General features: G+C 36.8%; 1 protein-coding gene across 1 annotated transcript in view; it reads right to left on the bottom strand.

Annotated features, from left to right (window-relative positions):
* Nucleotides 1–24,436, bottom strand: part of LOC134058008 (pinopsin-like) — a 75,831-nt gene that overhangs the window by 27,541 nt on the left and 23,854 nt on the right. The window contains exon 2 of the mRNA XM_062515065.1: nt 23,911–24,236. Within this exon, the coding sequence (XP_062371049.1) occupies nt 23,911–24,236 (326 nt within the window). The remainder of the gene's footprint in view (nt 1–23,910; nt 24,237–24,436) is intronic.

Here is a 24,436-nt window from a genome sequence, read left to right as displayed (position 1 = left end):
TGCTCAGCTCTCTCTGGATTTATCTGGGCATGACTTATGGGACCAAAGGAATACTGGTGGCACTTCATCTACTCAGAAGAAGGCAGAAGTGCCAGGAAAGACCTGAAGGATGTTTGTGCATAGTGATTGTAAGGCAGCTGCGAAGCCTACAGTGCCAGAGGCACATGTGCAGTCAGTCCATCATATTCCCATCATCCATGGGCAAGATGGTTTTTTTTATATATGTAAGGGAAGGGAGCTGGGCCAAAGTTAGCTATTAAGAAGAGGAAGCTTCAATAATGAGGAGCTAAACTGACAGTTTTGAATTCCCCTGTGTTTTCTTTTTCACATTTACCCTACTCTCTCCTCCTTACTTAATGTAGCTATGTGCTTTTTCTCATAAAGCATTCCTTCATATTTTAACTGCTCCCATTTTCAGCTGTGAACATCTTGAAAGGTTATGAAGAATATATGGCATCCCATCCATCTAACCACTAGATGGAAAGGCTATGCACCATCCACAGCCACATCAACAAGGGGCATGTACATAATGACATCTTAGAAATCAGGGGTCCGGTTTGTAAGTTTTGTTACAGAAACTTGTCCAGCTATTTATTAAGATGGAAAATAGTATCACTAACTATACCCTGTGCACCTAAATAGTGGATGCTGTAAACATCCTTTAGCTTGCTTTGAACAAGCAATATAGAAACAAAGGGCTTTTTTTCATCACTGCTGATACATTATTCCTGGATCTGTATTTGTGTATCTTACACTCATATAACAATGTTTACTTCACTACTTCAGAACTGCACAGTGATGACAAGGCTATTTATGAGCAGCAGTATTTGTTGCCACCAGCATCTTTCAGCATCAGCTATAAGTGCTTGTTTTGACATTATCAAGTGTTCAACAGCACTACCAAAACCAGACACAAGTAAAATATTCATAATTATCTGAGGGAAGTCTGCCAGTCTTTGAACATTTAGTCTACAATGGCTTCTTGAAATGAACAGAAGGCATCTAGACTTTCTATGCAAAAGCTGCAGTAGAGAAAAAAAGCTGAAAAAAGATCATTCTTCCATCATGAGCCAGCCAAGTGAGACAGTCCTCTCTGTTGCATTTCTAAAAGAAAGAAAATCAGATATGGCCTCCATTTATTGGCATGAATAAACCTCTACTAAACCTTGCAGTCAAACAAAGCAGTGACTGAAATGTCAATTGTGATGAGCTTTGTCTTCTCCCATTACTCTGTGGATTCTTTGCGGGCAAAACAAGGAAAAAAGGAGAAAAAAACCAACCACACCTCCAAAGCATGTAAAGCTCTAAATAGCTGTAGGAAACGTACTCTCCCAGTAATCTATTTCTCAGTGTGAGCTACCCCAGGACCAGTACTGTACCGATTAATAATAAGGGGGATTAAATACTTTGTTGTTTAAAATAGGCAATCCTGGAAAAAGAGAATTCACTGGTTTAAAAATAAATGCCTCCTTTGTTAGCAGTTAGATAGCTAAGTTCAAAATGAATGAACAATGAAGAGATGTATTGTCCTGCGGAAATGGAGAGTGAACAGAAACATCTGTTTTGGGTCATCTTAGAATTCAATGGGCTATGACTTTACAAAGCATTTACACATATATTCAGTGAGCACAACTGAAATTTAAGCATGCACATGAGCATTTTGCTCATCTGGGGCCACATAACGAGTTAATAGAAACAAATACAGAAGGCAGAAGCCATAAAACCACATAAGGGGCCATATAGCTAATTATTTTATGTCACTGTTAGGTGTAGGAATTTAAGTCCACAGGAAGGATATTTTATCAGCTGAAGACTGGTTTTATTGTAAATTTTTGTTATTGAAAAAGGAATTAACTACCCTAATGCCTCAAGGTGAAGTGATGCTTTAAATACAAAATTCATGGCTTTGTATATTGTCCTTAAAGCATAACTACTATTGATGCTAAAATCAGCCAAGTTCTATTGTGGACTTAAGGAACACTATAATCCTCTTAGATGCAGGAGATTTTTAGTTATTTGTTTGTTTTTGCTTTTTGGGGTTTTTTTTTGTTTTGTTTTGTTTTGTTTTTTCACTGCTAAAGGGCTTTTAGCAGCAATTTGACTAACACAGTGAGCACAGTCCCATATATATTAAACAAGGAGCTCAAGGTGTCACTCTCATCATTGATAATTCATGTTTTATCCTGACCTACTTAATTCACTAATTTTCTAGCATCAGTGTGCATGAGAAGATTAAAGGTGTATATTCCTGCTATTATTTGTTTTGCATTCACAGTTTTGTTTCAGAAAGAGAAGTACATTAGATACTCTTACAAGAATCATCAAAGTCCAACTCTTGCCCTTGCAAAGGGCAGCTCCAATAATTGCACCATGTGACTGACAGCATTGTCCGAACACTAAGATTTGGAAATTCAATAAGTCCCAGTGCCAGGTGCTGCACAAAGGTTGGAGAAATCCCAAAAATTACTGCAGACTGGGAAAAGTCATTGAGACCATTTGTGCAGAAAAGGAATTCAGGGTTCTCACTAATGAAAAGCTGAAGGTGAGCCAGCAATGTGCACTCTCAGCCCAGACAGCCCAAATGCATCCTGGGCTGCATCAAAGAACTGGGCAGCAGATTGAGGGAGGTGATTTTCCTCCTCTACTCTACCCTCATGAGAACCCACCTGGAGTGATGCATCCATCCCTGGAGTCCTTAACACAAGGAAGATGTGAACCTGTGTTATAATATTACTACATGTGTTGCTGCTCTTCAACACAACTTGGTATTATAAAGGTGGAAGGTGCTGAGATTGCTTTCAGAAAATCAAGGCAAGGCAGTAATTCAGTATAACATTCCTTTTCCTTAAAAGTTTGCCAACAAATTATATTTTTAATCAATAATTTAGTAACCAGCTTCTGGTTTGTGATATGGTTCTTCTTGTTTTAAAAAAATTTGTGATGGCTTTGGCTAACTGAACAATCCAGCTGACAATAAAGGAAAGGAAAAATGAAAAAAAAAATTAGAGATGACTTTGATGTATTTTGCATTGAAGAATTTCTGAAGCAGGAAGGCAAAAGGTCAGACCTTAATTCCTTCTTGGTTTCTGTATTCTTTCTTCCAGAGACAGCAAAATATAGAATGTGTATATGCAACATCACTAATAAAGTTGAATTCTTCAACAACAGATGAACTGACAGGTGTAAAATTTCTTTTCAGGTTTCTTTCTAGACTGCTTTATGCTAAACAACAATATGTTTCCACCTACTTAGAAAATGGACTGCACACTTTCCTGCACCTAAAGGAAAAATGTTTTCAATCAATGACAAAAAACATTTTGAAATATGTATATACATGTATTTGCATTTATGCAAAAAGTCATACACAGCATACACTGTATGTGTTACAAATATATATACCCACATTATACTCACACACATATACATACATATTTCCATAATTATGTGCAAATTTTTACACCAGTCATCAAAATTTGGAGAAGAAAGTTAGGAAAATGCAAGTTATGATGCAAGTATCACTCACCACCCTCTTTACCTCGTGAATTAAATTAACCACAACCTTTTCTACTCCAAATATCAATACTTTCTCTGAATCTGGGGAATGAATTAAAAAAAAAAAATAGTGTCAGGGTAATGTTTTCCATGAAAATGGAGCTTGGCTATTCCCCTAGGTCCATTTTTGCAGGTATGCAAAGCTTCCACTTTCATTTAATGCTACTTTTCACCAGGTTAGCATTTGTGGGTGAGAACTGGAGCTTTGCTTTCCTCTGGATTGTTAGCTGCACTCCTTACAGTGAAATCAGATGATAAAATCTCTCAAGAATCAGCAGTCTTTCAGTACCTAACCACATTTACCCTTTCTCCTGGGAAGAGGGTGGATTTTCCCACACTTTACTGAGGGATCCCCTCCCAGCTTCCTGAAAATTTCTACTGACATAAAAAAGCAAGGAATCCTTAAGGACCTGTGGGCATGCCTTTGACATGTAGCGATTTATATTTAAATAAGCCTAATATGTGTACTTGGATCTGCTTGTTAAATCCTATAGACCCAAAAAAGAATATAAATACAAAGTGTTTTCAGAGCTCTCATTTAATTTGCATCTTTAAAAATATAGGAATTATGACAAAAATAGCCTGAAAATGTTCTTCTCCAGATGCTTTCCCTCAGATTCGTATATGCTTGCCATGGCACATGTGTATTCATAAAAAAGCAACACAAAACCAACTCAACCATGAGAAGTCAGTCAGTCTTTAATCCCTCTCAGCAGGACCCTTGATACCCTCCTGATTTTAAATCCCAACCTACAACATATCGTCCTTTTTTTTCAACACAGAATGACAAATTTGACACGGAAATTAATGTAAACAGCTAAGTATAGGCAAATTAAATTTAACCAATAAGACTGAAGCTTGGGTATACACACTTTTTTTTTCTTGGGAGAGGTGTACTCAGAACTGTGTTGCACCTGAAGAAGTTAGGGTAAGCAAGTGGAAGTTTGCTTAATGAGTTGTACCTAGTCTGGTGTTCATAAATATTTATTTCTCTTCACACACGGAAAAGGAAGATAAGTTCCTTTTCTGTAGCTTGTGGATTACAGATAGTCCTTTCTAAATTATGCAAAATCAGTGGCTACTGGAAAGAACCAGAGCATGAGGTATTTTGGCTGATTTTTACATCTACCTAGAATAAATAATGTTAATAAAAAACAAACCAAAAACAACCCAACAACAAAATTCCTTTTTCTTATTAAAGGTTTCATTCCTGCCCCCACAAAACAAATTTTGAAAGAAGTTCTATTGGAGTTGGGGTATTCATAGCATTAGATCAAAATTTGACATTACAAAGTGAAGACAGCATAAAAGATTCTATGAAAAAGATCAGGGAATAGGTAAGGAAAGAATAAATAATTAGACATGGAATAAGTAACATCCGTTCTCTAGCATATATGTGGCCCTTTCTAGTGATTTATCCACAGAGGTTTTTCTACTCTGGTGCTACAGGCTCTGCCTTTTGTGATGCTGCCTTTCCCACTGGCACTTGCAGCCTTTTGGGAGAACCATCACAGTTTCAGTCTGGTAACATCTACTCTGTGTAGCCCTCTAATCCTACCTTGAGGTTCACCTCAAAGCAGCATTCCTCTTTACATCAGGCTCCAAAGGGAAGGGAAGGGAAAGGAAGGGAAAGGAAGGGAAGGGAAGGGAAGGGAAGGGAAGGGAAGGGAAGGGAAGGGAAGGGAAGGGAAGGGAAGGGAAGGGAAGGGAAGGGAAGGGAAGGGAAGGGAAGGGAAGGGAAGGGAAGGGAAGGGAAGGGAAGGGAAGGGAAGGGAAGGGAAGGGAAGGGAAGGGAAGGGAAGGGAAGGGAAGGGAAGGGAAGGGAAGGGAAGGGAAGGGAAGGGAAGGGAAGGGAAGGGAAGGGAAGGGAAGGGAAGGGAAGGGAAGGGAAGGGAAGGGAAGGGAAGGGAAGGGAAGGGAAGGGAAGGGAAAGGGAGTGGGCTTATTCAACCTCTCAGTTGGAACAAACACACTCTGTCAGAAATGTTCTCTAGAGAAGGGGGGCATCACGTTCACTGTGGGCAGACAGACATTCATATGGATTTCCATGCTTCACATGGAAACAAGATGCAGGAAACTGTGTGTGGGAGTGCCTCCTCCAAGCCTGCAGCACTCAGAAGCATCAGGCCTTCAGAAACACAATATGGATCTATTTGCAGAGATCCATAAACTCCATCTTTAGAAACCTTTTAAAGGATATTTAAGGCACACCAAGCCCAAAATAGCAGAAGAAAAAACTGTAAATGATGGGAAAGATTTTGATGATGTCAGATATAGCATGAGGCAGCTGGTGGGCAGCAATATGACATGGAGAGGAATGGACTAGAGAAACAAATCCCAAGTGCCCAGTCTAAAAGAATTGACCAGAATTTATCCATGCCCAGAGCTCTGAGACATGCAAGATCCAGCATTTATATGTTCTGTCTACAGCTTTGTGATATGCAATATGACGTATAAGAACACATTATGACTCCTACATAATACAGAAAGATGGGCAGTTGTGTTTTAAATACTAGTCCTGGTTTGAATTTTGAACAAAACGAACAAAAATAAGATGCTTTCTTGTATAGCTCAAAACATTCTAATTTTCCAAATGCTTACAACTCAAATGGATGAGCTTGTTGAGACAGTTACAAATTCTACCCTGGTATGCTCTCTGATGGGAGATTGTGGACCTGTGGAAGCAAGGAAAACTTGTAAGTTCTAGATACATATGGCTGAGGGAGGGATATAAATGCCATTTTTTCCCGTTTTTTTCAGCTTTACACTAGATTATGGCCTAAAGTGGAGCCATCTAGATTTCTTCCCTGCAGAGTCGGCATCATCATTAGAAAATAGAGCAAAAGAGTATAAAAAAACAGACATATGTATGAGGCTTTTTTAGTAAAATGTCTTTGAAATGTACTTTTACCAGCATTTAACTCCAGATTAAACCAATATTTTTTTGTTTGTCTATCTTCTGAAGTTGGATATAATATTTGAAAAGAAAAGGAAGTCTGTTTTCTAATGCAAGAAAAACACTGATATATGCATCCCTCAGTAAAATAAATATGCCATAAAACACTTTCTAAGTGAAAGCAAATGCCAAATGTGAAAGAGTCAGCAAAGTTTTGGGTTATAGCTGTTGTTACGTATTCTCAAATCTGGCATTCTGAAAGTTTATATTATTTTGTCAGATGCACACTAAAATAAATAGCAGCTGGTAGAGACAAAGGACTGAATTTCTCTCCTTTCCTACCATTTTATTTTCATGTTGTCATAAACTACTCCAGTACTGTACATTCCCTGTTACAATGACGAAGTGGTTTTTCTATCTTTGCAAATAAATATTAGGAATTCCATGAATTTTAATGCATTTAAAATCTTACAGCCAGAGGGCTGGAAGGATTCTCAAGGGTTTTGGTGTTGTCTTCATTCCCCCTTCCCTCGTATGCACTAAATGCAGGACAAATACTCCTCAATCAGCCTGAGAGTTGCTGTCTATAGAAAGATATTTCATACTGCTGAACAACCTTCTCCATGATTTCAGCACTTATATCCTTGCAAACGTTTTAGTAACATCTGATCTAGGCCTTTATTTCTAGAAAACGTTTCTTTGTGTCTTTCCATTAGCGTAAGGGTACCCAAGCACAATGAGTCACAACTGCTTCTCTTTACTAGAAGTGTTTTTACATTTGAAAACTGTTCACATATCTGTTCTCAAAATATCTCGGTTTAACAAAACCAAGCAGACAAAACAGAGCACAACCAAGTTCAGGTGTTCCACACCTCTACTCACCTCTCCCACAATAAGATTTATTCTGTTTGCAAAGATATCATGTTCCCAAACTCACACATTGTGTGGGACTCACTATTAAAATTAGATCCTTTAGACTCTAAGCCTGTGTTTATTCATCTTGTGTGATTTCTCATTGTGCAAAACCCTGCACTTGCATTGGCCAATCCTGATGTTAACTGAATTTTAACTATAGATTAATATCATGAATGTGAAGCACTTGACAGATCTCTGTGAAATGGGCACCTTAAAGGGTGTCCTCTAGGACAGTACTTTCCTAGTTGCCAAGGGCATGTCATGTGCAAAGAACTCAAGTTGTATCAATACTAGTTTCCCTTTGTTCCTTTGTCCTCTAGACCAGGTAACCTGTCAAAATGTGAGTACAGTTGATTTTGGTCAACTTTTGAGCAACTCGTGTTAGCAGTTCTGATACAAAATATTAAACTACAAAGACTTAAAAGCCTATTTAGAGTAATGAGAGAAAGAAAAAACTTTATAAAACACCTTCTATCTCCTGTTTGGTAGTGGATCATTGGGAAACAAAACTCCTTGGCTGATGTTTCTGTAGTAAATGGCCAGACTGATGGATAGAAAAGAAAGTTTTTCTCTTATGAATCCTACTAAGGATTAGTAGGCCACTACTAACCCTATTAATGCTGAGTAAGTGTTAAAATTGCCCATAGCACAGAGCATTCTGTGAAGTGGGGATCTACTCAGTATTTTCTGCTGACTTTGCAACAGGCTACCAATGGTCTTCACTGAAATGATGTCACCAAGCTTGCTTAAAGGCAGGTCAGTGATTTTTATAGAGTCACCACCATCACTTAGGGAAGAAGTGGCAGTTTTATAGCACTAATAGCACAGCTGGCATCCGACTGGCATTTCTAGGAGAAAGCTAGGCATCTGTAAAAGTGATGAGCTGTGTTAACTTCACCAGACTTAGATAAATCCTTGTCATTTCTCTGCCGAAAGAGCACAATAAAGATAGTGCTGACACACAATTGTAAAGTATACTGATGCTGAATTATACTGTGATAGGGAAGAGAAATAGATTACACATTAAAAATAAAATGTGCAACTTTGCAAAACTTGGTTAGTTGGCAAGCTCCATTTCATTTTTATATGTGAACTGTAATGCATAAAGTAAAACACATCTTCCTTATAGGCATACTTTGGAAGAAAACAGTGAAAACCACCAAGAGTCCATCAGGTTATATTGGTTTTGATACTAGTAATTCTTCTGAATCCTGACAGCTCTGAGCCTGTAAAACAGTATTATTATAGCAAAGAAACAATTTCAGTAAGAAAAATACCAAAATAACCTCTAAGAAGATGTCTAGGATACAAGATACCTAGGTTTGGAACTTTGCTTCTAAATAATACTGTTTTTCCCTGAAATTTGTTTCTCATTTGTTGAAAGGGAGTAGTATAGCAAAACTATTGTTGTTACTCTGCTGCTGTACAAAAGGTAGCAGCATTCTTATAAGTTATTTCTTCATACAGCACAGATTTCTGGGTTTAGGGGAACACAATGAGTAACACAGTAATTATGACAACTGAAAACAATCGATAAAGATTCCAAATGTTGTATCCAAGCAGAAAAATCACTATCACTCTGTAATGGCTCATTTGAGCTACTTGCCATGTATTCTCAAATAATCCAAGGGAACAGACAGAGGTGCAGTAGAAGAATGTTATGATGGCTATTTTTTGGTATATATATTTTTTTTTTGGTGGTGATTAGAATCCTGGAAGAGTCAAGTGGCAGCTGAACAGATGGCAAACTGATCTTCTGCCAGTGAGACCACTGACTGTGTCCAAGAAGACATCAGTTCATACAGCTGCAGGTTTTTTTCAGGAGCAACCTAAGAATAATCTAATAGGGGTTCCATTAGAATGGTTCAGTCAGCAAACATGATCAGGTAGCTATACCTTAATATGTGCTTTAATTTAGATGAAAACGATTGTTATTATCAAGCTTCTTGTTGAATGAGACAAACAGGAATGAGAAAGAGAGAAAAGGACAGGAGAGGATGGAAGAGGAGAGGTAAATAGTGGGGGAGCGGGTGGGAAGGAGGAGCAAAGGAAAGGAAAAGGGTAAAGGAAGGGGAAAGAAGGAAATGGTGTGATATGGTCAACTTTTTCTTGCTTATGGAGACATACTTGGAAATTCAGAGCTCATGTTCTGCTTCTGAAACACTATCTAAACACAGGGTTCTCAGTGGTACTGTGTATGGGGCAGAATGCTTTCTAGATATTATCATACTATATGAATCATATTATATTAATCTTGGAATCTGGCATTTCACCTTGAGTGTCTGAAATGTAGTATATACTTGAAAGATGGTAATATTTGAATGCTGATTTCTGAGGATATTTCTCTCACTTTTAATCTCTCCTTGAATACTACTTCTGTAGCTCTGATAGCACTTGTTACCCTTTTTGCAGCTTTTCTGCTTTTCTTATATTCTATTCAATATATTCTTTGCAACATTCAAGTTTATACAATGGTATAACAACATTGACGATGTTTCTTTCAATCACTTTCCCAGCAATCCCTAACATTTTATTTATTTTAATTATCCTGAATAGAGAACTGATTTTTTCATTTAATTACTCAAACTAACTCTGCCATGTCTTTGAAGGATGATAACCAAGATCCCTTTATCATACATGTATGTACATATATGATAGAATTACTTTGCACAAATAACTGCATCTCAGGTGCTGTTATCACCTGGTGTTGCCCACCTCACCCTTGATGTGAGACATTGCTGACAAAGCTACTCACATGCCTTGTTCTCAGCTTTCTGGTTTCAGACAATTTGTGTTTGCCATTGTGCCTTGTTTTCCTAATCAACTGCACTCACTTCCCAGTTGATGATCTCCATGGATATTTACTCTAAGTTTGCTAGAGGGAGCTGTAACTACTAAGGATGTCACACACTAAGGATGGACATTTTGCACATGGCAAGAAGTCAGATCTGTGTTTCACTCTCTGAATCTGCAAATTAATATTACTTCAAATTGCATAATATAGCCTTTATTTTGCTAGGGATTGGCACTAGAACAATTTTTTTTACAACCTAATTTTGTTCTGGATATGCTTTTTTTTTTTTTAAATTATAGCCAGGAAATATCAACACAGATATTTTTAATAATTCTCTAGAATTCTTTCTAATTCTAGTGTCAATAGGGTCAATACATCTGGGATAATTAGGGTCCAGATTTAAACTATTCTAGCAATGGTTCACTAACAAGTCCAACCCTCTTCAAATCAGTGTTTATTAAATATAGATATTGCAGGTTCAGCCCACTTGTGAGCAACAATTTCAAGTTTTGGGACAGAAGAATTCTTCACAGTGCAATGAGTAAGTATGGATAGATATAGTTAAAGCCAGTATAAAACATGTCCAGTGTGAATTTAATGACCTCAGAGATGGTGTAGCCATATAAAATTCCACCATTCTTCTGGAAAGGCTGAAACTAATCGAGTAGTACCTGTACCTCCCTAAGGAAAGGTCAAAGTGAAAAGAAGAATGAGTTAACAAGACGATTCAGCAGGCTGGAATTGTATTTCTTTTAACTTGACATTTAGACTGAATTAACATCCTGAACTTACTTGGCAAGCAATGGAGACAAAAGCAAACCCATTTAATTGTATATTGAGAAAATCCAAAATGTTCCAGGCTGACATGACTAAGCACCTACTGAGCCTTGACTGTCCTGGAGCACAGAAGCATAAGCAGGGCAGAAGAGCATTTACACTGCTGAATAGTGAAAGAAAACATACTGAAAGAAAATTCTCCCAGGAGTAGCATGCAATTAACAAAAGGCCAAGGCCAGACTACCAACCACAGTTACAAATTTTCTTCAGAAAGATTAAAGATTGATGCAGAAAGGCCAGGTTGGAGCAACGTGAAAGTCAGTTCTTTCAACTTGACATTTAAACTGACCTAATATCCTGAAGTTGCTCAGAGAGTGAGAAAGAGAAAAGTATCAGGTAAGGCCTTTAAGGACATTTATTGAGCTCTTGCAGCCTATAACAACAGAGAAAGTAGAAAGCAATATTCAAGGTGAATTTGTTAAATTAACTTTCCCAGAGATACATGTTGAAGGCATCAGAGCAGAGTACTACAGAGTAGTACTGCTATTTAAACAGGGATAGATGTAATCAGGAACTTGTGCCAATATTTTTTCTATTTTCTGTGCAAGGCAGTAGCTTGTATGCAGTGTTTTACAGACATATAATCAAATTTTTAATTATGCTTAATGGGACTGCCAATGGGAATATAAAATATGTGTATACTTCCATGTGTTCAAGGTTGGGAAAGTTCCATTCTTTATGGGAATATTTGCTGATTTTTGCTTGTCTGGTTGCTTATAATTTAGTCTCAAAATATTTATGAATTTCTTCCTTTTTAATTTCTGTGCAGGTCAGTTTAATTTGTTTATATTTAATCTTTAATATAAACTTCGTTTATATTTAATCTTTAATAGGTCAGATATAAGAAGATCTCTAAATGGAAATCTATCTTGCCATGCTTGAGTCAGTTTCAAGTGAAGTGTTATATTACCAAATAAAATTAACATTACAGCCTTCTGGAACTGCAATGCTGTGCCTCTTCTGCAATGTAAGTGACCAGAAACAAAACAAATACTGCTGAGTTCCCCTTAGAAAACACCTTACAAGATTTTTATTACCTCAGAAGTTGTTTAGTTGACAGGTCTCTCATTTAAATTCAGATTACCACTCTCAAGTACAGGAGAAGGTCTGGAATATACCCTAAGGCAACTCCAGCACACACTCATTTGTGATTAATTTAGCTGCTTAGCAGATGTCCTACCACTAAAAGTCAAATAATCACCCATTCATTGTAAGACCAGGTGACTCCACTCAAGCCAGAGACCATTGTTTGTTGTTTTAAGACTCATAAGGTGCAGACATTTTAAAAGAAGAACCATGGGAAAAAAATGCTTCCTGAATAGGAAAGTGAAGTCTCAGGACCCTAAACACTGTAAATTAAGAGTGAATGTTCACTCTTTTTAGTTTTTTGCCTTGAAATAAGAAGGGAAGAGTTAATTAAGACCACAAAGGGGACAATGAAAACTGTATGAAGTAGAAAAGTTGGACAGTCAACAGATTAAAAATAACTTGAGAAGTAGAGTAAAACACCTTATGCATATTTCTCTGAAGGAAACATCGGGTAATTATGACCTTACCTTTTTCTTTCCTATCCTTTACCTTAGCACAGGGATATTGATTTACTGCATAAGGATTCCTGAGCTTTTTAATATGAATATATTTATAATTAAGAAGCTGAAGAGTTCATCTAATAACTGCATTACTAATGAAGTGAAATACAAATGCAACTTCTGCCTAATATGAAGAAATGCAAAACTGTCTACATGATGTCATAGATGGGTATAATTTCTCCTGGGAAGGTTTGGACAAGGGCTCCTTCAGCAAAGGAAACTCGCCATAAATCAAATGTCAGAGGCAGTGTGGAAAGTGCCTGAACAATATCTCTTTTCTTCCAGCAGGAACAGTAGTTTTGAAAAGTTATATGTCAGTACTTAATTTTAAAAGTCCTCAGAAGCCTCTGCTCTACGTAATTCACAAGGATGGGTTTCACTCTACTGGTAGCTGTTCTCCATCAGGGTGCAGTGTGTTTTTCCAGACCTGCCCAGGAGCAGCCACTTGGCCCCAACAATTCCCTGCTGTGGCCAAGGCAATGGCCTTTACCACAGACTGCTCCCTTCCTTCTGTTCCAGCCTGATTTTCCCACTTATTCTCCTGCCACGCATTACAAACAAACATACAAACAAACATGCAAACAAACAAACAAACATACAAACACAAAAACAAACATTATTAGTCACCCAGCTCCAAGTTGTTGTGTTCTAAGTTTCTATTCTACCAAGGCTAGCAACTAAAGGCACTTAGAGCATTGGTCATCAGTTATTATTGACTCAAATTAATTCAATGCTGCCTGAAATATAAATCTGTGCTTAAAATATTATTGGCCCTGCTTCTGCTATAATTTTTCACTTGTGATAGTGGCTCTCACTTTACTATCAGGCCCAGTGGAATAAGTATAGTACATATAGTAAGACAAAAGATACTTGTCAATTGAAGTATGACCCCAGTTTCAATCTACTATAGACAACACAAGCTAATTTCCACTGATTCATCACAAGACAGAGACAAGTACTCTGCAAAGCAGCAAAAATTTAATCAAAGGAAGAATTCTATAAAATATCCTGGCTGCTTATTTTAATAAAAAAGAGGGGGGAAAAAGGCAAGTGTAGACCTAAAAACCCCATAACGGAACCTGTGATAATACAGATTTGGGTTGACTACATTAACATGAGAGAACACATTCTTAGAACATCAAAATTAGTGTGACTTCTCAACACTTCTTTGCTGTAATGATGAGGCAAAGTGAGCTGAACAGCAGTATTTGCACCTTTACCCTTGTTAAACCCTGGGGGAAATGAACTATTATGTGCATGCAAGAGCTGCACATTTGTTATCATACCACATATGCATACTGAGCAAGGTGGAGAAGATGGAGAAGGTGGGAAAAGCTAGAAACACAGAAACCCTCTTAACATTCTAAAAGACAGCTGCACTGCAACAGAAGTGTTTCCTTGGCAATTTACAGATCAGTTAAGGTCAAAATAATTCCTAGCACATTTTTGCACTGGGAAACTGATTCACAAAAATGGAAACATCCTGTGGGAACATGCAAATTTGAGACATTTCTGCTGGTATCCAAGTGTGCCTGGGCTTCTTGGCAATATGCCTGACAGAAATGAAAAAATGCCCAGCCTGTTAGTGCCTTGTTACCTCACAGAGCTACTTGATTCAGGACATTGGATGTCACAGGCATTTTAGGCCATCAGCTCCAAGGATTTCCAGGATCTTTGGTTCCATTTCACTTTGGCTAAGCACTACAAGGGAATCTGGGCCTTGAGTGGTTTCAGGGTCAATAGGATATTGTTTTATTTTTAGCATCTAAATGTACCAGAGGAGGATTATGTAAAAAATAAAATATTGATGCATTGCTATCTGTGAAAAGTAGTGAGCTTAAGATTTGAGTTGTGTATGTCCCTCTTATTCAAGAAGAAAATCATTTCCATCAGAAATCTCAAATTGGAAATAAACCAGAAAGTCTATTTTGCAACTAGGTCTATTTAAAATATTATCCACATGTGTCTGAACTCAAGAAAGAAAGCCAAAATCTTAGCTATTCATATGAACACAAATATTGATAATGAAAGACCATTATCATTAATTTGTATCATTTAATACATTTCTATTATTAAGACAATACAAGCTTGACAACTCAGTTGCATTCCTCTGGCCATAAGCCTTCAATCTGTATTTATACAGAGGTACTCATGCAGATGTGCAAGATTCAACTGAGATGATAAAAAAATCCTACCTAATGGTAGGATTACAAACTAACTAGACACTGGATTAGAAACATTGAAACAAAGTTTGTTCTAGATTTTACATACTTAACTTTCTTCTTTTATATGCTTTTGATTTTCATTCCGTAAGCACATAATCATTTGCATCCCTTTTGTACCTCTGTAGCATGTGGTTATTTCACGCCATTGTTCTCCACTATATGACCAAGTTCTCAGGTAAAATTATTTCCTTCAGTTACTGCCAACATATACTACGTTGGACACCTTTAGGATTTTCAGTAGTGGAAAGGGGGCTAAATCACAGAACCAATGAACAGTAATAGCTATTACAAATGTCCCTGGCCAAACCTTGGAGCTGTAAGTAACATAGGACTAACAATGAGATGAAATAAGGATGAAAAAGCCAAAGCAAAGCATCACTTTGCTCCACTAGAAAAAAGAAGTATGTTTTGGCTTGCAGGAGATCTTACAGCATCTTCCAATAACTAAAGGTGGCCTACCTACAAGAAAGCTTGAGAGGGACTTTTTTATGTGGGATGTAGTGATAGAACAAGGGTAATGACTCCAAACTGAGAGAGGGCAGGTTTAGATTGGATATTGGGAAGAAATTCTTTACTGTGATAATGGTGAGACATTGGAACAGGTTGCCCAGAGAAGCTGTGTCCTGGAACCATTCAAGGACACACTGGATGAGGCATTGAGCAACCTGGTCTAGTGGAAGATGTTCTTGCCCATGGCAAGGGTGTTGGAACTACATGATGTTTAGTGTCTCTTCGAACCCAAACGCTTCTACAATTGTGACTGAAGGCTTTGCTATGTACATTTTGGTTTACAAGGCCCTCTGAGTTGACTTTCCTCCTGGACAGCACTGGCTGGGGACTGGCCTCACACAATGGCACAGTTCATGTGTAACCAAGTGCATGGTGATCACCAGGGGAGGAAGCCTTTGGGCATTGCACGTTTCTCCTTTTCATTGCACAGCAGCATCCCTTTGCAGAGAGACCTTCAGAAGTGTTTCTCTGGGGGACAGTGCCACATTGCTGCTACATGTTGGACAAGTAATTTTCCTCCAAGTCTTCAGCCAGGGGGTTTGCCTGAGGTCACAAGTTAGTCTCTGAAGTGGAGTAAGTGTAGCTAAGTTCTTGCATGCTGAAATGAAAGTACAAAACTCTGCGTGTTTTACAGTGCAAGCCACCCTTCTGTATATTCAACCTTTTGAGTCTGATAAATAGTGAAAAAACCCAAACAAACAAAAACAAAGCAAAAACAAAAACAAAACAACAACAAAAAAAAACCACACACACAAAAAAAAAGCCCAACCCAAAAAACAAACCACCTCACGCTTTTTCTTAACAGGAAAAACCTTTACTAACTCATACTCTGAGATGTTATGAGTGCTTGGTATTGATGTACACCATTTGCTGTAAACTGAAAGCCACATGAAACCACAGGCTATTTTTTATGGACATAATGCATCCAGACATTAATGGATCAGGTCTTAAATTTCTATTAGCTTGTTATTAAAGATTATGACTGACTTATTTTCTCCCTAGCTTATCTAAAGTATAGAAAGTGGCAAACCCAATGAATTCCTATTTTCTGACCAGCCATTAATTTGATTTACAATGAATTTGTACAGTGCCTGATTTACACTAAAATTTTATCGCTGCTTCCCTGCAAAATGCAGACAATTAACTAATGATTTATACTTCTGTAAGCACAGAGGAATGAAGATCATAATATTTTCTCATGTCTGCTTCCCTTCCAGCATGATCAGACATCAAAGATGAATCTGATGACACGCTTTAACATTCAGTCGACACTTTTTAATCAGAAATACTGAGAGCAGCCCTGAGTGAGTATAGCTGCCACTCATGAGCTAGATGTGTCTGTGCAAGCACAGCTGTTGATGTCCTTAAAGACTTTGAAAGGTATTTTATGTGGGATTGATTCACCATACCTTTACTCTCCTAAAAGCTGAGATGGTGAACTTATAAGCATTGCAGCTATACATGAAGAAAAAAATATGAGCTTTCTCCTTTATTTCTCAGTATTTGACATTTTTCTCCACTGTTACAGAAAACACTGTATTTATTCCCTTGAGACAGAATCCTTTAATAAAAATTGGTATAAATGTAGTGCACAAAACTGAAATATTTTTGCAGTTGAAAGCAGAAAACCGCAAAAATCAATACTATATTTACAGTGCTTTCATGATAGCTACCTAATAATCACTTCAACTCCTGGGAAAACCCTAATAGTTAGGAAAGAGTACAAGACTGATTAACCTCTTTAAAAACAAAGCATGCTAGTAAATCTCTCTCCTAGCTAATGAAAGCAACTTTTTATTCAAACAGGTTTTCCATTAAAATTAAATGAAAAAAAATCAGCTAACAGGAATCATCAGCACTTGCCTCACTGAAATATTCTTGAACAAAAATGTAAGGATAGAACGATATGAAACATGAAATACTGACATTTTAAAATTGCTGTTTATAAAAGCATGAATATCAGAAGTTGGTGTCAGAATGCTATAGATTTTTCTTGAGAAGTTATGCTATGCTTTTACTTTATATTATGACCGGGCATTAAAAAACAATGACATAATGACATAATAATTTAACTATTATAGCATTTATTTTTAAATAATTGAAAACAGGTACCATTAAAAAATTATAATCATTGATACGCCATATTCTCTTTTCAAGGTCAAAAACTATTTCCTTATTCTTTTGTAATATAATTTGGTTCTTTTAATGCTATTCATCTTGTGTACCAGCAGCTTGAAAAATTGCTGATTTTGAGAATAATCTCCTTGATATGATTTTCTTTCTCTACTGAGTACAGAGAGAACATAGAGCAAAAAAGATAGGCTAGATAGCTTCTTAAAATGCCTTGAATTCTCCCAGGTAATTTCTCAAAACCATGAGCTTCCCTTCAGTACAATAGGAATAGTAGTATCAGCTTTGCAAAGCCTTGGAAAATCCATGTATATTTACAGCATCCTCAAAACATCAAAGGAAAAAAATGTATGGAAATCACTGCAGGAAGGAAGGAAGAGATCTGTCTGTGTAAAGAATGGGGTGAGGGTAACGAGAAAAGAAGCAATGGGACTCACAGTCTGTGAAGATGAGAGTGGCTACAGAAATTATCAGAAAATTTTTAAACAGAAAGAGTTGATATGAAAGGATTTCTTATGTATGTATTACCATCTGCAGATTGCAATCTTGAGTCTAAATAAATTACATATTTAACAGAGTTTAATAACTTACTAAGAAAGAGCGAGATAAGACTTTTTGTCTTTTTTTCCCCCCAAGTATTACATGGCTTTTTAATCCCAGATATCACCTCATCTACAGAATTCAAATAATTTTGATCATGTTTAGAAGCCAAGAAATCTTGAAAATAATCAGAACTTCAAAGAACTGATCACAGATACATAGTATATGCAGTCTGTCTTTCAGTGCTCCTCTACTTTGAAACAACACAAAGCAGTCAGATTTTCTACTGGAGCTATGATCTAGAAATTCTGAAAAAAATACAGTGTTACACAGGAATGTAAATTGCTCTCTTAAAGCCCATTCTTATGACAAATACCATAGAATCAAACAATTTTTTTAAAAGTGTCTGTTATCACAAAAATATTCCTGTTATCACAGAATCCAAAAAATGGTCTGCTGCGAGCTTTGAGTTCTGGCTGTAGAGTGCCTTGCACATGAAGCATTTGGCAAAGATCATGCTGCCTGGTAAGCAGATGTTGAATATTTACTGCTAGGTACTTGTTGAATGCTGTACAGAAAATTTGGAAATACTTTTTTTTTTTTTAATGATAGGTTGTATTACTTTATAACAGTTGATAATCCAGCTGATGCTTTTCATTACATTTTGTAAGTTTATTACATTTCTCTCAACCGGAGACTTCTATTTTAATAAGTTCCCTTTTCTCTGTGGTGATGTGAAAGAAAACATACACCAATTCATTTGCAAGCTAAATCTCTTTTTGCTTTGAATGAGATGTAATTATTATATATTTATGGCAAGGTTTAAAAATTAAAGGCAAAACTATTTATCATTTTTCTTCTAAGCCACCAAAAACTAGGAGGGAAAGGGTTTATGAAGAGCCAAAGGAGAAATAAAATTTATTAATATATGGTAAAAAATAACAAGATAAAGCTGTCTATTGAGTGTAGCTGACTGTTTAGGCTTAGGCTTTGATACCAGCAAGAGTAAAACATACTTGAAATTAAGTCAAATCCTGAATGCTCTTAATGACATTTGAAAAGGATGACCTACAGGAACCATACAACCAGGTCTACATCATCTCTACCTGAATTACCTTTCTTAGGACTTAATTTTTTAATTAAACAGCCAGAAAATATTGTGAACTTTGCTTCTGTGACTACAAACCTGGTTTTGCTTAGGGTTTTAAGAAGATTTAATGGTGCATAATTGCTTTATCAGTTTTCTTGAGATAAATTGTAACTTCAGTGCCATCAAAGATTAAGTTTCAGAAAATCAAGTTTCTCTATAAATAGGCTTAGAAGCAAATGACAGAATGATGGAACAATAATTATGCTTCTATTCTACTCTTTGTATTATATGAAGATTTTTCTCAGTTTAAATCACTAAACATTCTGCCCTAATGTGCTCTCTTCCTCCAAATGATCATTTCCAAAAGAGATGGAAAACTGGAAACATTCACAGTCATGGTCCTTCCAATCTCTGTTGTCCTTTCCTGACTGTTTTAATGAATAATGATACAATAAATGCTTTTACAGATATTGTTTAACTGTTCCAAATAGTAAAGATATAAAACAAGATTAAGGAATCAGAAACTATAAAAAAGTACCTCTCTCCTTTCCTTTATCTCTTAGACTTCCCGTGTGGGCACAGGAGATTTCAAAACCACCACTGGTGTTTATATTCAAATCTTTAAAAAATAACCTAGAGCCAAAATCTCACCATACAGATTTAAAAATTAGTTTCTTTGGGTTTATAAACAAATTATATTTTTCCTCTGCGGTATAACTTCTTACACAAGAGATGGAAGCACTTTTCCTCCACTAAATTTGATACTTTGAAATCTGGAACAGGAGTAAGAAAGAGGAATAGACAGCTCCCTACTATGTAACTTTGACTTTCCCAGTCCCCCAACAAGATGACAAGACTCATAAAATCAGGAGATGAGATAAAAAAAGGTTACCAGGTTATGGTATCTGGAAGCCAAAAATCATGTGGCACTTTTCAAAAGAAATTTTTTAAAAAGTGTTAAAGTAAAATAGTTGGGTAATTCCACTACGTGGACTGACATTTTAGTCACTAGTTAAAACTAGAAGTTTTTGAGGAATTAAACAATAACAGGTGCATCACAGGATGGAGGAAAATACATACTGGCAAAGCCAATTTTTGCCTCATGTAATCTTTAATTTTTCCCTAAATATTTTTTGCCTTCTTTCTCATTTGTTTTTCAAATACAAACTCACAGTAGAACTGGAATAATGGCAGGAAAAAAAAACCCAAACAAACAAAAACCATCACACTATAGGGCTATGATGTCACATTGTAAGTCCATCTACTCCAGAATCCCATAAAACATTGGCCTTTTGCCCACTACAACACACAGTCTCTTGCAGAGTAAGATTTCATGTTCAAGTCTTTGTGATCTGCTTACAGTCCTTTTTATTGTGTTCCATGTCCTACCTATGTTTCACAAAAAGTTGCTAAGCTTTGCTTTCAATGAAAGAAGACTGACAATGAGATGAGAGTCTTTTATAAAACCAAACTGAAAACTTTTCTTGGAACATCCTTCTGGGACTCATCTTGTCCTTGGGAAGCATTTTTGCATATAAGTAGGAGATAATGCAGGCTGAAGAGATCTTTTTTAAAAAGTTTTGCTGACTTTCATTAGGCTGGTTCACATGAGTTCTCTGGGCCTCAGTGGAGGATTTTAATCACGTTGTGTCTTTTGTGCTACAGTGATCACAATGCTAATCTCTGTAATTCCACATTTGGGAGCTCACTTTTCAAAGTGTAAACAACTGACACTGACTTCACAAAGAACATTTTTCCAGAGGGAATGAAAGAGTATAGTCACAGAGAAGCATCATAAGCCAAAAACTGGAAAAAAATAATGATTGTAGAAGGAAAAATAAACCATTCTCAATTTAATTTCCTTGTGCTGTAGAATGTGCTAGAATAAGATACACATGAATAAATTTGTGAGGGAGAAAGCTTTGCCCCTTTGATCAGACTCAACCATCCAGATAAAGTCAGCCTGGAAAAAAACCTCCATAACTTTAAAGAAAAATGTAATTCCTCAGGTGAAAAATGGCAAGAGCTCTGAGATAAGGGTGGAGTTGTGTTTTAATGCTGTTTAATGGCATTTGCTATTAACATCATTTATACAAGGATGTTATTGACTTCTAATTCCTTGAAATTATGGTCTTTCATAAAACCTGCATTACTGAAATCGTTTTTACCATTACACAGATTGCAGATGACTTTGTGGGATCTATTAATGCTTCAAGTGATAGAATGCTACAGCATCTGACTAAATTTGGAGAAGAAAAAGAGAAAGGCAGACCTGTAATCACTGTCCGCACAAAGAAAAAACGAAGGCACTGTGCCAATTCTTGCATTAGCCATCCCAAATATCTTAAGATATTTCTTCCACCTCAATGAATTTACACTGCACTATTAATAATGGCATAACTCCTGCACTCTTGATTTCACGGTGCAGTACCATTATTGCTAAAATGCTCTAACATAAAAAACTTTTATAGATCTGGCAAAATTATGAAATGCAGTCAGAAGATGTAGCAAGGAGCTGAATTTGGGATCATGCACTTACTATGTTTGCCATCCTCCCATATTATTTCAAATACATACACAGAGAGTCACAGAAGGACTTTAATCTACAAGTCCAGAAAATAGCAAGATAATTACCTTTTTTGCCCACACCAGAAAGTTACAGTATTACAATGAATGTAACTCTCTTAACTTTTTTTTTAAATTATCCTACCTACTCTTTGTGCATTTATATTAGAACTACTATATGTTCATTTGCATATGTGACTGTGTCATGGTATGTTCATTTGATATATATATATATATATATATGTGTTATAAAAATTTATGAAATGCAAGGTTTTAGGATTATGGTGGTGAAAATAGATCCTGATACACCACAGAAAGCTGAAGACTGGTGAGTTTTCTGTTTGAGATTCTCTTTGGTGAATATAACTTATCAAGAAAATCTTTTACAAATACCAGAAAATCATTAGACATTTTGTGTAAAAATTTCGAGTTTAGTTATTCAAGATTTCACAGATACTCAGGCAACTCTTCGGAGCCCTAGTCATAACTTAAAAGGTATGGTCTAATCCTCACTGAAGTTCCTTTGCATTTAACAAGTATTAGTGCCCTAAGGCCTGTCCCTCCAACAGGCTATACAAGATAGGGCTCCATTTTCTTCCACCATGTACAAAATTTCTCAGGATCCTTTAACCTCAGCAGCCCACAGGCTTGCAGATCACTCTGGAAGACATGAGGAGAATGAAGGAGAGAGGATTGTGGAAAATGGTCTTCCTTCTCTCTTCTTTTTCCCCCTCTGGACAGTTTAAATCAATCAACCTAGTCTACCCAGTTTTCATTACCAAATACAAAATGGCTACAGAGTGCACATATAATTTCTACAATACTTTGTTCTCTCAGTATGTTTGCCACAACTTCTTGAGACCCATCAGACAGATCAGTGAGATTATGAATGCCTTTGATATAACTGAATTTAAAAAAAAATTCAACAGAATAACACAGGTCTACATCTAGCACTAGAGGATAAAGTATGTGCTGCAGAAGTTTCATCCACACAGATATTTGTATATTGTGGATGATGACTGTTGTCAGCAAGGCCAATGAGAGCTGAAGGAAAAAGAAACCAAAATTTCAAGAAACATGTGTTCTCTTGCATGGTTTTAGGACCACTTATTCCAAGATCCTGCTTCTTCTTTTCAGGTAATGACAAAAGAAACTTCTGTCCAGAGATCAGATATGGACTGAACTGATGCTTCATTCAAATGTTTACAATCACAGGATTTTTTTTTTCCATATTAATATTGCACAATTTTTAAGAAGAGCACTAATGTGTGATTCATCAAGGGGATTTTACTGGCCCACTCAGTACTTAAAGAGGAGATTTCCCATTTGGGCTTTAAGTGTTCTCAAAGTTTTGACAAATTGTGTAAAAGAATCAAACTTAATTCCTAATGACTAATCAAAGCAAACTACATTCACTTTAATTCTGTAGGGGAGCCTCAATCCAGGGATTTATTGCCTTTTTTCCCCTTTTAACACCCTTAGTTAATTCATCTGAACATTTTAGATAATTGCTTTTCAGAGAACACCTATCCATTAATTCTTCTCTCATTATTAATCATTAAATTTTACTGTCTTAAGAGTATTTAAACTTCACAATACGCTTTTCAGGATCTTTTCTTCCATTTCTGAATATCTGCAGTGCACCTTAAACCACTGAGAGAAGTATCATTGTAGTAGTAGGAGGAGTAGTAGTACTAGTAGTAATGGTTAGGAGGAGGAGGAGGAGGAGGAGGAGGAGTAATGGTAATGGTGGTTGTAGTTAGAAGGAAAATTTAAGGTTGGCCTAGAATTACAAGGAGAAACTGATCCTTGGCATAACTCAATAAATCACAGTAGAATTACATTACTGTAGAGTTAAGATTCCAGCAATTAAGAAGCAGAAATTATTAAATGTTATACTCCAAACCCAGGAAGAAGTATTTGCATGGATGTCTAATTCATAAACAGGTAAACACGTATTTTTACTTCATTGCAAGTGCAAACTCCACTCTGATATGCTGGTTTCCCATATACTGTTTTCCACTGTATTACCAACCACAAAATCAGTAACTGTATGATGTTATCTCTTTGTTATGACTGGAACTTCAGGAGAATTAAAAAGATTGGTGAAGGCCTCGTGCTGCTTGTTTGAGGATTGCTGCAGTCTTTTCAATTTCATTTTGGCTTGTTGATTTGCTCTCTACAACCAGTACTTCCAAATTTGCTAAAAGAGAAATGCAGAACATGCCTCAGAACAGTGTGCACTGTGAGATCAGGCAGCTGCTTACCTGTTTGACTGCGTAGAGCAGGCGCCCGTAGCAGTACATCATGACCATCACGGGGACAACCAAGCAGAAGATGAAGAGACAGATGATGTAGGATGTGGACTCAGCTGACTCTGAGGACCAGCGTACTGAACAGCTTGTGCCTGCACCTTCTACCCCATAACTGCTCCAACCGAGCAGAGGTGGCACGGTCCAGACCAGGGAATAAATCCAAGAGCCACCAACTGCCAGCAGAGCCTTGCGGAAATCATCGCTGCGCTTGTGGCACAGGGTGAGAGTGCTGTAGCGCTCGTAGGACAGCACAGCCAGGGAGATCAGGGACACGATGCCTGCAATGAACCAAGCAATATAAATGTTTATTTCCATTATTTTGCATGCATCCATTCCAAATCCCAAGAAAGCAAATTTCTTTTTTTTGGTTATTATATATTTGAAGCAACAGTGAAAACTATTTCCATTATTCTTTATGTGTTAATCCTCACTGGTCCTGGTTACTCTCTCCATCATGTAAAATTTTGCTTAATTCAGA

Source organism: Cinclus cinclus, chromosome 2, assembly GCF_963662255.1.
Source record: "Cinclus cinclus chromosome 2, bCinCin1.1, whole genome shotgun sequence".
Classification (NCBI taxonomy): Eukaryota; Metazoa; Chordata; class Aves; order Passeriformes; family Cinclidae; genus Cinclus; species Cinclus cinclus.
Note: the sequence above shows the minus strand (reverse complement) of the source record. Positions and strands in the feature narration are given on the sequence as shown.